At 37.4% G+C, this 16,108-nt stretch overlaps 1 protein-coding gene across 1 annotated transcript; it reads left to right on the plus strand.

The window, feature by feature from the left end:
• The first annotated feature begins 2,493 nt into the window (after nt 1-2,493).
• LOC124245925 (olfactory receptor 1009-like) lies at nt 2,494-6,717 on the plus strand. The gene is made up of 2 exons (XM_046673760.1): nt 2,494-2,652; nt 5,740-6,717. Exons 1-2 carry the CDS (start codon nt 2,494-2,496, stop codon nt 6,715-6,717), a joined length of 1,137 nt encoding a protein of 378 aa, XP_046529716.1.
• Nucleotides 6,718-16,108: the final 9,391 nt, after the last annotated feature.

Raw genomic sequence — 16,108 nt, forward strand, 5'->3', positions numbered from 1 at the left:
AAGATGATTTCAATACGCAATGGCAGAAAGAGCATAGATTGTTAGGTTGAAGAGTCAGAAGGACCTGGGTAACATTCCTGGCTTAGTTATATATCATCTGTGTGATCCTGGGAAAATTATTTGCTTTCACTTTTTTCATCTATAAAATACAAATAAATATAGTACCTACCTCATAGGGTTGTTGTAAGAATAACATAAAATTTTGTGATTGAATTTAGCATAGTTCTTTGTACTGACTAGCTCAATAAATCTTTTAAAAGTATGTAGCATGAAACTTTAACTTTTTTTTTTTGAGGAAGATTAGCCCTGAGCTAACATCTGCTGCCAATCCTCCTCTTTTTTTGCTGAGGAAGCCTGGCCCTGAGCTAACACCCGTGTCCCTCTTCCTCTACTTTATGTGTGGGACACCCACCACAGCATGGCTTGACAAGCTGCGCGTAGGTCTGCACCCAGGATCCGAACCAGTGAACCCCTGGCCGCTGAAGCAGAACGTGCCAACTTAACTGCTGCACCACCAGGCCGACCCCGTGAAACTTTAACTTTTGAGCTACACAATATACATTCAGAAGTCATAGAAAAGTTAAAGAAATTTTCATTTGGGACAGCAAATGACCAGCATGACATCATAACTAAGGGACGACACTCATTTCCAGGAGGATAGTAAAACCTTCCATATTCCAGGCTCCATGGACATAGATCCCCTGCCCTCATTCACTGCAGACTGGTAAAAGGACATCCCCCAGGATCTGTCGCCAGGATAGATGACTCCTCCCTCAAGCCATCATCACAGGAGTACAAAAAGGGGAAACACATTTGGGTATCATTAAGCCTGGTCTTCATGTCCTCCTGAAATGCATAGCACAGACGGAGAAACAAATTAATATCAGAAGAGCCGCCTGCTTCAACACTGCAAGGATGGGAATGCTTTCAGCTACGCATAAATCCACAGCCTTCACAATTTGGATTACTAATTTACTCCATTGTCCCCATCAAATAGTTAGGGATGGAGCAGTGCTCATTAATAAACACCTGTGAGAAAAAAGGCAGGGACTGCACTGATGCCATCATTTGAATTCTTATAAATTAGGTACTTTATGGCACCATCACAATTTTGCTTCTAGCCATGGAGAGATCTTTGAAGTTTGAGAAATTGATAGTGCACAGGGCTAAGTGCCCAGAAGGTATTGCCTCTACATTATTCAAATGTCTACAGGCAGTGACAACGGATAAAGACATCTTCATTAATATGTCACAACATGGGAAAGAGATATGGGTCTCTAGATAAAAACATTTGGACACCAATTTGGTCTGCTGGCACATTACCTCATTCATCCCTGAGCATTAATGAGTTAGCCTTTAAGTCGTTATCCCATAACCTCCATTTCAGCAAAGACTGCAGTTGTGATGAACAATATGGCTCATTTTATCTTACGTGGCAGTGATGTCCCAAGATAATTAAATTTGGAGACAGCATTCTTCAATACGTGGAGTCAGCCCATCGGGTCATAGCAGAAGCTCATAAACTGGTTCAAATATCACTTAATTTGTCACAATTTAACTTGAAAATGAAGAATAATTTCTTTATTTAAAATGGCTACAAAATTCTGCATAGCCAAGCAACAGAACTAAATGAATCTGCCCACAAGAGACATGTCTATAAAGTCTACTTTTAAAACAATTTTCTTGTTTTAAAATCAACAGCTTTAGCTCTTAAAATGCATATTAACTTGGTATTTTCTATAAAAGCTGCTAATGAGCCAGCACAAATGGAGATTTAGGCTGCTTTTGCTTTCCAAATGGGAGACGCTGTGTGTGTGTGTGTGAGCACACTTACACATGTACACGTATTGGGGAGTGCGAATAGAGTATTGTAGGGGATATTGCTAATTTAATATTGATTTTGTATCTCTACCTCCTAACACAATGACAGGCACATGATAGATGTTTAATAAACATTTATTGAATGGAAAAAATAAAACAAATGATGTGTAGAATCAAGTCTTCCACAACTCAAACCTGGTTTGATAAAAAATGGAAAATTATGGTACAAGGCAACTGGCCACCACACACATCTTAGGCACAAGAGTATTTTATTAGAACACTGAGTATCACTCAGAGACTTTATTGACCACATAAAACTAATTAAATAATTCTTTGATGTTTAAAAGTAATCTATAGTTTATAATCAGAGTAAAGAGTTGAGTAAACAAAGTGATATGGCACAACATAAAATGAGAAATATATCCTTACTACCATCTTCTGTTTGGGCCATTTATCCATAATTCCTAGAATCCCCATGTTTTGGAAAACAACTGGTATTTTAATTGTGGTTAAGACTTTTTAATATGTATGGGAATGTATTTTAGATAAAATGTTTATAACACAATGTATCTCATAGTCAATTTGATTCTTCCAACTGTCCCCAAAATATCTCAGTAGTGACTACAGGTCCCCAGACTCTCAGTATGAATCAGTGAAAACATCCCATCGGGGATGGCTCTGCTTACTGCTCCAGCCATCTTGGACGTCACAGCTGCTCAGTCCCTGGGCTCACTTTTCTCGGCATCTCAGGGGACCAGTCAAGAAGGCAGGAACTTTGCTATATTAATGATTCTTCCAACTGCACAGAAATGGCCAAACTTGGAGCGGGAAGTAGGAAGAGAGTGTAACTTGGAGCTTAGTTCCAGAGGCTTTACTGTTATGAGCACATGAACTTTTCTGTGCCCGCCAAGGGAACACATGGAAAGAGACCAACCACCGATGTTGGCCTGAAGCATTTTGGATGGGTACAGAAACAGAAAAGTGGCTGGTGAATACTTGTGAGTTCTAGAGACATTCAAAGAAGAAAGGTAGGTGATAAAAGAAAGGGATAGTTGTAGATAAAAGTTTGAACGTTCCACATATCCAGTCATTTCCAGCAGCTTTTACTTGGGCCGTACTTCCAATTGGAGACAGCAGCCCTGGGTAGAATTTAGGAGACCTGAGTTCTATTCCTGACAATGGCACTCAGCATCTGTGTGTAATCTGGATCTTTGTATGGCTAGCTCCTCTCCATTCAGATTCCAGGTCTTAATGTCAAATCCTCAGAGTGGCTTTTCTTTCTATTCTGTTCAGTGTTGCCCCTCCAAACTCTGAGCCTTCTCTATTCCGTTAACTTGCTTTGTTTTTTTATAATTTTATTTATTTTAAAAACTATTTGTCTATTTGCTGTACATCTCTTCCTTTAAATTGTAAAGTCCGAGAGACTACCCCTAGTGCCGGGAACATACCGAGCACCCAATAAATATTAGTTGAATGAATGAGTGCATGCATGCCCAAGAAATATGTATCTAACTTTTTTGTAGCTTAGATTCATCATCTGTAAAATTAAGAGAAGCCATCTTATTTCCAAGATTAGCATGATAACAAAGAAAGGTTAGATTTGCAAATCCCTTGAAAAAACTTTAATGATATTTAACTTATGATTCTATATTTTAAAAAGACAGCATGGATATTACAGTAGCATTAGAATATTGCTGACCCATATTTGAATGTAGATTCTGCCACTTAACCAATTATGAGACCTTGAGCAAGGCATTGGAACGCTCCAAGCCTCAGTTGCCTGGTTTGTAGGATGGGAATGATAACAGTAGTTACTTCCTAGGGTCGTTAAGAAGATTAAATAAAATGATTTCTATCAATCACCCAGCATAGTGTGTGGCACTTATGAGGTACTTTATTAATAGTAGCTACTAATATACTCAGGATAATATTTAAAATTTTAACAACTAGTACTGTATACTGTGGAAATTTTGGTTCCCAAAGATGGCCATAAAAGTTACTTTAATGGAATACCAGCCAAAAGCAGGCAGCCACAGCCTCAGAGGGGAAGAAGGACACCAGGCATTTACTTACAAGTTGCCAGAGGCTAATCTAGTTTTCTCTTCCAGGATCTGACTTGGAGCCCACAAGATGATGGAGGCCAGTGTTGTGAATGCCAAGGTGGGCTGGCAGGTGCCAGGGAAGCAGCCAGGGATGAGAGGCTCCAGAGCAGCAATTCAACAGTTGTCATAGAACTTTTTAAAAGTTGATTTGGCTTTCCAAGTGCATACTTTCTGAGTATCTGCCCTGACTATATTTACGCTTTGCAAAGCATTTTCCTAGAGACTCTTATTGTATCTTTGCAGCAATTCTGTGAGATCAGAAGAGCAACTGTTATTGTTCCCATTTTACAGATGAAGATCCTATAACTCAGAAAGTACTTACTAAAGGCCATAGAGCTAAAATAGTATGCAAGAAGAACTCAAACTCAGGTATTCTCACTCTAAATCCAATGATATAAATCCTCTGTGCAATGCTATATTTTGTTCTTCACTATCCAAGCTCTTAACAGGAAAAACAATATTAGAATAAAGTATAGTCAGACATTGGTAATCTCCCTGATTAAGAGAAAGGATAGAAACGGCCCTAAGCAGAATTTAGCGTTGTGATTTTTCAAGGAACTGTGGAGGAAGCAACCTCTTGTGTTCTGATGAGGTCGTGGATTTCATGTTTCTGAAAGATTAGGGATCAGAGGCTGTTACCTCCTCCCAGTGGAAGGAATACTGTAGACAGGATACCTGCTTCCAGTTCTGGCATTTACAACAAATCCTTGGGAAACTACATAAAATTTACTTCCCCTTCTGGGGCCCCAGGTTCTGGGTTTCTCCACCTTTAAAACAGTATTAGATGAGAGAAGTAGTTCTCACCCTTTTTACTACTTCAACACGCTGGAGAATTACAACACAATGATTAGTAACAGGAATTCAGTTTAGGAAGGGATTCTAGCAAGGGGCAAGTGACAGAATCTAAAAGGGGCTTGTGTGTAGTTTGAACAGTTCTACTAGGGGATTTCCAGTCATAATAATAGCTAATATTTACCATGTGCTTAGTGTGTGCCAGCCACTGTGCTAAGTGCTTTACATGAATTCTCATTTCATCTTCACAGTAAATTAATGAAGCTGAAAATATCTGCTACTCTCATCTTAAAAATGAGGGAATTGAAGCTCAGGTAGGTTAAGTAGCTTGCCCAAGGTCACACAGCTAGTAAGTCATACAGTTGGTTTCTAACCCACATATAATTGACCTTGGAACTTGCCCTCTTATGTCTATATTATATTGTTTTATATTCCCTCTCCATTTGTCCCCTGCTGTCCTTCAAACACACAACTGATAATGAAAGAACTAGTAAGTTTCTAGGGACCCTCGTGTGTCTAAGATTTGTGTTCTTGACTTTATGCTCAGGCTAAGTTTTGGGTGATGACAAGTTCAGCGTTGGAAAGAAAAAGGGTGTGGAAGGAGGAATGAAATTAGAATTCACTGGGTATCTCCTCTTCTTCTTATGTCCTGCTAAACATTTTACCTACACCCACCATCACCTTCAGTCTTGGCAACCAGTCTTACAAGATTGATGTTTTATCCCTGTTTACAGAGAAGACTCAGAGAGGTTAAGACACTAGCCCAAGGTCACGGAGACAATAGGTGGAAAAACTGAGATTCAGTTCCATTCTTCTCCCTTCAGATTCCATCTTCTTGCCCTTAAACCTTGCATACAATAGGCTGGAGGGTGGCAAGAGATGAGTGGGCCAAGATGAAGCATTTGCCATAGTTGACACATGCAATATGTCATGTCCTGGGTAGCCAGGGCCAGGCCCTGCAGGTGCCTGTTTAAAGACTTGAGTTGTATATGTCTCACTATTGTCATGCACTTCCCTCCTGCAGACATGCAGTGGCCCAATGGGAGCCGGCAACACCAGCAAGTTGAGTGAATTCTTCCTCGTGGGCCTCACCAATGATCCTCAGCTTCAGTCCATCCTCTTTTCCCTCTTCACCTTCATCTATGCAGTCACAGTGGTGGGAAACCTGGGCCTCCTTGCCCTCATTGTAGTTAGCCCACGACTCCACACTCCCATGTATTTCTTCCTCAGCAACCTGTCCTTTCTTGACTTCTGTTATTCTTCAGTCACAGTCCCAAAAATGTTGATGGGGTTTTTCTCTGACTGCCAAACCATCTCCTTCTCTGGTTGTGTGGTCCAGACAAGCTTCTTTTTGATCTTTGCTGTCACTGAGTTCTTCCTCCTGGCTTCAATGGCCTATGACCGCTATGTGGCCATCTGCAACCCTCTGCTGTACCATATCATCATGTCCCCAAGGCTCTATTTGCAGCTAGTGGCTGCTAGCTATGCAGTGGGCCTGATGAACATGATGCTCCTCACTAGCACAACCTTTCATCTGACCTTCTGTAAGTCCCGTGTCATCACTCACTACTTCTGTGATATTCTTCCCCTTTTAAAACTCTCCTGCTCTGACACACATGTCCTCCAGCTTCTCCTCTTTGCTTGTGGTGGCTTTAATGTGTCTGTGTCCCTGCCAATTGTCCTGGTCTCCTACACATGTATCTTCTTGGCTATCATCAGAATCCCCTCAGCCCAGGGCAAACATAAGACATTCTCCACTTGTGCTTCCCACCTGACTGCTGTCAGCCTGTACTATGGAACCACAGTGTCCATTTACTTGCGCCCATCCTCTGAGTACTTATTAGGCAGGCACAGCTTGGTCTCTGTATTCTACACAGTGGTCATCCCCATGATCAATCCCATGATCTACAGTCTGAGAAACAAAGATGTGAAGGAAACATTTGGGAATGTTCTCAAAAAGACCTCACAATTCTTCTCTCTTCCCACTCCCAGATTTCCATGATGTCCAATGCAGTAAAGGAAGGATAAAGAAAGGAAGGAGAGGGAGGTGGCTTATTTTTGGCCACCAACCATGTCTCAGGCATTATTCTAGGAATTTTAGATAGATTATGTCTTGAATCATCTTCATAATTCTGGGAGTCAAGTATTATTATCTCCAACTTATAGATGAGGAAACTGAGGCCCTGAGAGGTTTAGTGATTTGCCTAAGGTCACATAGCTTGTATGCAGTGAAACTTGAATTTCAATTCAAGACCCTCTGACTCTGAATCTCCTTTTCTACTACATTACACTGTTTCAGTGTAAGGCAAGATGTCACCCTCTCTCTTTACCCTCAGAGTCAAGAGTTTCCAAATGTTTTCCCTTTCTGGTAAATCTCTTAAACTTATAATAGATTCAATCCCCTAAGACCCATTCCCTTTCCCATAGCCAATTCTCTGCCTGTGGCTTCGGATCATGCCTAATCAGGTCACTGAATTGAATACATATTGTATACGGAGCCCTATATCAGATGCAAGGATGGAGAGGGATCACAAGGAAGAAAGCCATGGGCACTACCTTTTGGAAGCTTCCAATTCATTTAGGGAAGACAGAAGAGCTCACCCAAAGGCAATTGAACTATGACTTTTTATTTAAAGTGACATTCATTGAGTTCTTTCTGTGTGCTAAATGCTAAATCAGTTATCTCATAATTTTCCCAAGAACTCTGTGATGTAGATACTATTGTTGCTCTAATTTCACAGATGAGAATAGTAGCTAAAAATGATTAAGTAACTCACTCAAGGTCACACAGCTAATGAATGGTGAATATAGAATTTGAATTCAGGTCTGTTTGTCCAAACAGCTTATGTTCTTTCCACTCAGCTATATCACCTCTTGGATTACTGGGCTGCCTATCAGCAAGCACCAAGAACATAAGCTATGAGATGGGGACTCAAGGTGAGGGAAGCAGGATGGATTTGGTTCATAAAAGAATCCAATCTAGGAAGAGGTGGGTGGTTTGAATAAAGTCTGTGAAGAGTGATGGAGTGGTAGGAATGGATGAATAGTGAAGGGAATTAGAGGAATTTGGGATCAAAGGCTGAGATAGAAGAATCTAAATGCTGATTTGGCTGGTGCTTGGTAGAAGGCAAACTTAGAAGCAAAATATATTGGCAAAATGGGGAGATGGTTGGGTGGAAACAACAGATATTAAGAAAATGGAGAGATGGTTGGGTAGGGCTCATATACCTTCTTTGTAGGTCTTACTAACATCTAAATAATCTCTTACCACTATATGTGGAGGAGTTCTAAATAGAGCTCTGATTTCCCTAATTTGATCCAATATGCAGCTTTGAATGTGTAGTTGCTTAGAGTTGTGGTAAGAGTCATGTTTTACGGATGCCAAGTTTTCCATAAACCTTTACTCTGGCTTTACTTTGTTCTCTGTCTACAGTCCACAGTCCTCAGACTGGCCAGAAAACCAACATATTTGAGCCCTTGATCACAAAAGACCATCAGGGAATTACTTCCTGACTCAAAACTTGTGGTCAAGTTAGGTTTGGACAAGGTCTAAACAAGTGTGACCAAATGAAGTTGTTTCAAGTCTAAAGGTAGCCAGACCCAGAGAAGGGTCTTATTTCCGACACTTTCCTTATAGGGAATTCCTCTGTCTTGGAGCATAGCTTTTCTCTATTCTACCATTTGCCTGGACCATTGCAGTAGGCTCCTAACCAGTCTTATTGCCTCCAGGCTTGCCCCGATCAATTTATCCTCCTCACTGCTGCTTTATGATTATTCTAAACAGAAGTCTGATCATATCATTGCTCTGCTTTAAATCCCTCAGTGGCTCTTCATTGTCCTCAGAATAAAGTTCAAATCCCTTAACTTACAAGGCCTCCACAATCAGTCTTACCTCTTAAACCTCATCTTTCACAACCCCTCTTCCCTTCCCCGTAGTTCATATCCTCTCCTTTGCACTTACTATTTTTATCATCCACAATGCCCTCACTTTCCACCAGCGAAAAATCTTCCCCATATTTCTAATCAAAGCCCTCCTCCTGAGCTGACCAAAAGTGTTCACTCCTTCTTTGGAACATTAAGACCAATGATTGCAGCATGCAGTCATCCTATACTCTTATAATTCTTTATTTTACTCCTTTCTTTCTTATACCCATATCTTTCCTTCTCTACTAGATTGTATACCTTGGAGGGAAGGACCAAGGTGTCTCAGATCTATGTAACAACTTTTGTGCCTGAAACCAAGTTAGCATTCAATATATGATGCTCATGGGAAGAAAAAATGACTTTGCATATACTGCATCTTTGGTCTATGCCATGGTCATTTATGTCTACTTCTGAACCCTCTGAAAAGTCCAGAGGTGTGTTACTAATCCATCCTCCCTTTCTTTTTTTAATATTCTACCTCCACTCCAATATGTACTTCCAGTCTGACCTTTTCCTACGCCTCTGTCCCCCTGCATTATAATTCATCATTTGCAAATCTATTGTTTTGTGTTGATTTGATGTATGTGTGTGTGTGCATATGTGTTGTTTTCCCAACTAGATTAAAGTTTCTTGGGGAAATGGGTTACATCTGTATTTGGCTTTCCCAGTAATAGTTAGCTGTGAAAATGAGTGCCCATTGGATGAACAAGTATGTGCCTGTAATGCATAGTTGATGTAAAATTGAAGAGGGTTTGTGTGGAGCTCAAAGTAGGGCAGAGCTAACCAGATGAGTTTAAGAAAGGAATAGGGAGCCAGCATTTATTATGGGTCTACTAAATGCCAGACACTATGATAGATCCTCATTATCTCATTGAATCATCAGAACAAACTGATTTTAAAATAAATTTTAATTAAGACTTTATTTTTTAGACCAGTTTTAGATTCTCAGCAAAATTGAGGGGAAGTACAGAAAGTTCCCATATACCCCCCCACATGCATAGCCTCCCCCATTATCAACATTTTCCACCCAGAGTAGTACACTTGTTACAATTGATGAACCTACATTGATGCATCATAATCACCCAAAAGCCATCATTTACATTAAGGCTCACTCTTGGTGTTGTATATTCTATGGGTTCAATAGCTTGATTTTATCCTGATTTTACACATGAGGAAAAAGAGTATCAGAGAAGTTGTGACTTGTTCAGTCACACATACACAACCAGACTGAGATAGAGACAGAACTTTGAACTCAAGTCTGTCTGAATCCAAAGCCTGCATGTTTAACTACTTTACCGGTCTGCATTGGAGTGATCATTTCACTTTTCTTAAATCCTAGATTTGTGTTATACATTGTGACATCAAGACACTGGGAGATGAACACTGGAGACTGAGTCAGCAGGAACATATTTTGTTTAGATTGAGCTCTCATTTGACATATCTGAGACACAACGGAGAGAAAGAAAGGTAAGGAAGGAAGGGAGGAAGAGAGAGAGATGGAGAAAGGGAACAAAAGAGGGAGGAAGGAAAGAAAAAAAGAAAATATCCTGAAAAGTCCTGTCATCCCATTATTCAGAAAGTGTACAGGTGGGAGTGGAAGGGTACCACACCCTCTGGTCTCTTCTTAGGGCTTTTTCCTGAAACTAGATCAGGTAGAAGAAGGCGAGCTTTCCTAACAATCACTTTAGCCTCTTGCTCAGATACCTCATAAAATACTATTTCTCATAGGAAAACTTCCAAAACTTCTCTAGAAACATATTTTAAGAAAATGGCCTTCAGTAGTGTCTACAACCTTTACAGATTTTACCAGTGGCCATGTATTCCTTCAACAACTTCATGAGGCTCCAATGCCCTAGAGCCCTGCTTAGCTGAAGCAAGGATTCTGAGGTCTGCACCCTACCTTGTTCTGTCATTGCTCACTCCACTCTGAAACCATTCTCCCTTAGGTGACTTGAAGAAGGTTCCCAAGACACCCTCATTCTAGAAGAAACTGCTTTTTCTGGTGAATGGAGTGACTCCTAACTGTCACTGGCCCTGTCTAGGTGATATAACCTGGCCAACTTGATTTAGCATTCCTTGCTTGGGATCCATTCTCACTGCTGTGCCTCACTCTCCAAAACTAAGCCATCTTTAGAGCATCTTGAGAAGGCAGGGCTTGGATTTACTAATATTATATATAATAGTAATAACGACTAAGCAGGAGCACCTCTGGCTGATTGAGTGCCTACAGTCCCAGTACCTGTTTTTTTACATACGATTTCTCATTTAACTTTACAGACAAAGAAACTGAGGCTCTGAAAGATGAAGGAATTTGGCAGAATAGCAAGAAAAAATTTGACAAATCCTTATTACTAGAGGGGAAATTTTAATACACTGCTCTCAGAAACTGGTAAGCAGATATGTAAGAATATATAATATTAAACAACACAATTGTTAAGTTTGAGTTAATACACACACACACGCACAATACGTTTTGAATCCTGGGCTCAAAAAATATAGGATATACATTATTTTCAATCACATTTGAAATACTTACAAAACTAGAACACAAATCAAATGTCAAAGGAAGTCTTGATAAATTCCAAGTAAGTAGTATCATATTAATGACATTCTCATCAAAATGCAATAAAATAGAAATTAATAAAAAATCTACAAAACCCTTCATACATTTGGACACAAAACCCTTTTAAATGGGATAAAGAAAAAATTTATGAAAATTACAAACAATTATTACTGAGTGACATATATCAAATTATAGAGTAACTGATGTGATACTCATAAGAAAATACAATGCGTGCACTACGAAACAAAATAACTGAATATTAATATGTTAAGCATTCAACTCAAGAAGTTAGATAAGAACCTTAAAGCAAACCAGAAGAAAGTAAAAGAAAGAAAATAATATCAAAACCAAAATTAATGAAATAGGAAACAAAAAATAAAAGTGTTTAATAAAGCCAAAAACTAATTTTTAAGAGTTTGATAAAATAGACAATACTCTGAGAAAATTGAATAAGTAAAAAAGAATCAAGACCTGAATAACTATTATTAGCAATGAAAATGGGGGCAGTACTAAATAAATACTTAACATTTTTAAAATAATTAGAGTATGCTATGAAATATTTTATACCAGTATATATGAAAAATTGATGGGACCGAAAATTGTGTAGAAAAATGCAAATCAACAAAATTTTTATCCAGAAGAAATTGAAAACACGAATAGGCCCTTAGACGCTGAAGAAATTCAATCAGTAGCCAACCCCTCTGCCACCAAAGGCGTCAATTCTATATTCTTTCACAGTCAAGTTTTATCAAACTACCAAAGAACAGACAAGCTCTACATTATATAGAATATTCCAGAGAATAGAAAAAGAGAAAAGCTGCCCAATCCATTTTATGAGGTCAGTAAAACCTTGATACCAAAACTAGACAAGCTTGTTAGAAGGATCAAAAAGTATATGCCCATCTCACTTTTGATGAAAGTCTCTAAAGTCCTAATTAAAATACTAGTTACTTGAACTTAACAAATGTATAAAAAGTAATACAATATGATCAAAAGCGCTTGATTTCAGGAACTAAAGGATAGTCTAATTTTAGAAAACCCATTACTACAAGCATTACTTAAGCTGATTAAAGAGAAAACAATATGTAAATCGATAGATTAAAAAAAATTAAGTGAAATTCAGCACCTCTGTATGGGAAAAAAGTCTCTAAACAAATCATAGAATAGAGGAAAAAATTTAATCTGACAAAAGATATCTACCAAGAGCCTACAATAAACATTATAATTAATGTAGAAACTTTAGAAACATTTTCGTTAGAGCCATGAACAAGATGAGGATACTTGCTTTCCAAATTACTATTTAAAATAGCATTGGAGAGATCATTGTCAATTCAATAACACAAAGAATCTAAATAGATTTAAGCATTGGACAGAAAGAAAGTGTCATTATTCATGGACTATCTGATTGGCTACATAGAAAACCAAAGAGAATTTTCAGACAAGTTATTTTAACTATTAAGGGAGTTCATTAATTTTTCTGCATAGGATATATTTTTTAAAAAATGAATAATAACCCTATACAGTAGCAAAAAAACAATTAGAAAACACAATTTTTAAAAAGTTACCATTCCCTGGCTAAAACGTAAAATAGAAACCAGATGATATAGTTAAGGATGGGGGACAACTATTACAACTCCATACATTGCTGATAGGAATGCAAAATGGTATAGCCACTTTATAAAACAGACTGGCAATTTTTTGTAAAGTTAAACACACTTACCATAGGACTCACCCTAGGAATTTACACAACAGAAATGAAAACATGTCCACGCAAAGACTTGTCATGTGAATGTTTATAATAGCTTTATTCATTATAACCAAAGCCTGGAAACAACCATGAGCTGTTTAATGGATACACAAACTGTGGTACATCCATACTATAGAATACTACTCAGCAATGAAAAGGAAACATTTTTTCGTACTCTTTTTTTAAACATTTTTTTTTTCTGTTTTGTTTTATACAAACAAAAACATGGGTGAATCTCAAAAACATTATGCTCAGTAAAAGAAACCAGGCACAAAGGACTACATACTCTACATACTATATAATTCCATTTATATGAAATTCTAGCAAAAGATAAACTATTGTGACAGGAAACATATCAATGGTTGACAAGGACCCAGTGTGGGTGGAAAATACTCACTTCAAGGGGATGAGGGAACTTTTTGGAGTGACGGAAATGTTCTATATCTTGAATGGAGTGACGATTACACAACTGTATACATTTGTCAAAACTCATCACATTATAATCTGTGAATTTTATTGCTTGTAAATTATGCTTCAAAAAAGCTGGTGAAAATAAAGCTACCATCCGCAATAACAAGCAGCAGTACTATTACCTAAGTGTAACTCTAACAAAAGATGCTCATGATCTTTCCATAAATTATTGTAAACACTACTGAAGGACATAAGAGAAGACTTTAATAAAGGAAGATATTTACCATTTTCTCATATAGGAAAACCCATTAGCTTAAAGATGTCCACAATCCCCAAAATTAATCTATAAATTCAATACAATTCCAAACTTCCAACGAATTGTTCATGAAATTTAACAAGCTGATTCTAAAATCCATATGAAAAGTTAAATGACCAAGAATATCCAAGACAATTATGAAGAAGAACAAATAGGAAGGACTTATCCTACATATAGCAAGACTTAGAAAACTATAATAATTAAAAGAGAGTAGTATTTGTGTAGAAAGAGGCAAACAGATCAGCTGGAGGAAAGAGAGACCCAGACACAAATCTGAGAATATAAGAAATCTTGCTGTGTGACAGAACTGGCATTGTAGATCACGGGAGTAAAGGATGTATTATTCAATAAATGGTTTAGGAACAATTGCTTCTTCATATTTGAATGAATAAAATTAGTTTCCTACATTGCATCATATACAAAAATAAATTCCAGATGGATTTAATAACTAAACGTTTTTAAAAAATTTTAAAAGAAATTTAAAGTAATATATTTATGATATTGGGGTAGGAAAGAATTTCTTAATTAAGACATGAAAAACACAAATTGTAAATGATTAATAAATTTGACCACGTGAAGAAAAAAACCTCTGTCCTTCTACGTTATAAGATATTATAATGAACAAAGTTAATTGTTAAGTGACAGACTTGGAGAAGACATTTTCAACAAATATACAACACACAGATACAGACTACATAAAAGACTGAATTTAGTAAAAAACAACCTAAATTAACAATGCACAAAATATTATCGGACAATGCACAGAAGAGAAAGCCTGAGTGGCCAGTAAATAGGTGAAAACATGCTTTTATCCTCTCTAATAATAGGGAAATTCAGATTAAATTAGCACAGAGATACTGTTGCATAGCCATCAGATTGCCACAAATAAAAACCTAATACCAAATGCTAGCAAGAATGTGAGGAAACAGATACTGTTATACACTGCTTGTGGAAATGTGTGTTTGTACATCCACTTTAGAGAGCAATTTACTACTACCTAGTAAATAGGAAAATATGAATATACTCTGAGCCAGAAATTCAACTCCTGGGTACCTTAAAGAAATATGAGAAAAATATTCAAGGATATTTATTGCAACATTGTTTGTAATGGCTGAAAATTATGAACATTTATAAATGTCCATCCTTTTCTAGACAAAAAATGTTCAGATTTTCAATTTATAAGAATCTTTCATCCTTTTGTTAATCCATCCAATGCAACCTCAAAGCAAGGGTGTGAAAAAAATAATTTCAATTGCAGGACTCTTATTTTTAGCAAGTAAGCTATAAGGAAGAACAAACAAAGTCACAGTATTCAATATAACAAAAAGCAAGGTAAATCATAATAACTGAATGAGAACAACATGTATCAACAGGGATAGGTCTGAAAAAACAAATGTGAAGCAGGAGAAAAAAGCAAGTTGCAAAAAATTATGATGCCATTTGTGCAGAATTTAAAACATGCAAAATATTATCACATATTGTTTATGGATACATTTATACGTAGTAGAAGGATAAAAATACGAACATGAAGGACACATATCAACTTTAGGCCAGTGGATGCCTCTGGGGCCCAAGAGAAATGGGGCTGGGGACAAAAGAAATTTTCACTGTTTTAATGTTTTATTTGTTAGAAAGCAAGCTCTGTAACAAAAATAAATAAATAATGGCTTATCCATATGTTAGAGCACTATGCAAGTGTTAAAATGAATTAGATTGATCTCTGTGTGCAGATACATAAAGAACTTCAAGATATCTTAAAATAAAAAGCTCTAGAAAATTATTATGAACTATGTGGTCACTTTTGTGTAAGTATGAAACAAATATAAATGTATATGAATGCTGTATAAGCCTACGAAATTTCTTGAAGCACCCACAACAAACTGTTTATAGTAGTTGCCTCTGGGGAGAGGGAGTGGTGGTCTGGGGCTGGAGGGAAGGTTAATTATACTGTTTTAATCATTCACTATGCACAAATTATGTATTGCTCATTAAAATTAAATTTGAAAAATTTATGAACTTAAAATCAAAGACCCAATACTTTGTGTAATCTTTAGATTAGTATTCTTTGCGTATTGAAGATTACATAACATTTATTGGATTTTCTTCTAACCGAACTTCCTGCTGAGCCTTGGTGACAAGCAGGCTGGCAATTAGGGAGGAGGTGTCACTTTGGTGAGCTGTCCAGCTAAGATTTTTTTCATTTCCCTCAAGGCCAAGAGCTATAGCTGAGACATCTTTGCATCTTCCACCGTATCTAGTACAGGTCCTTGCCTGTGTCAGTAAATTATACTCATATGTTTCTTCCTTCATTTATTCATTCATTTATTCATTGCAAGAACTATTATTAAAGAACTAATATATTTCACTGCAAACATAAGCCTTTCAAGTACTTTCTGCTTTAAATAGTGTTGGCTGGGATGGCCAGGGATTTG

This window comes from Equus quagga, chromosome 10 (assembly GCF_021613505.1).
Source record: "Equus quagga isolate Etosha38 chromosome 10, UCLA_HA_Equagga_1.0, whole genome shotgun sequence".
Classification (NCBI taxonomy): domain Eukaryota; kingdom Metazoa; phylum Chordata; class Mammalia; order Perissodactyla; family Equidae; genus Equus; species Equus quagga.

What these genes read in the sequence shown, in the direction of transcription:
- LOC124245925 (XM_046673760.1), top strand. Translation starts at nt 2,494, where the DNA reads ATGGCTCTGCTTACTGCTCCAGCCATCTTGGACGTCACAGCTGCTCAG. An exon ending in GGCCAAACTTGGAGCGGGAA is followed by an intron (nt 2,653 to 5,739) that starts GTAGGAAGAGAG and finishes TCCCTCCTGCAG; the next exon opens with ACATGCAGTGGCCCAATGGG.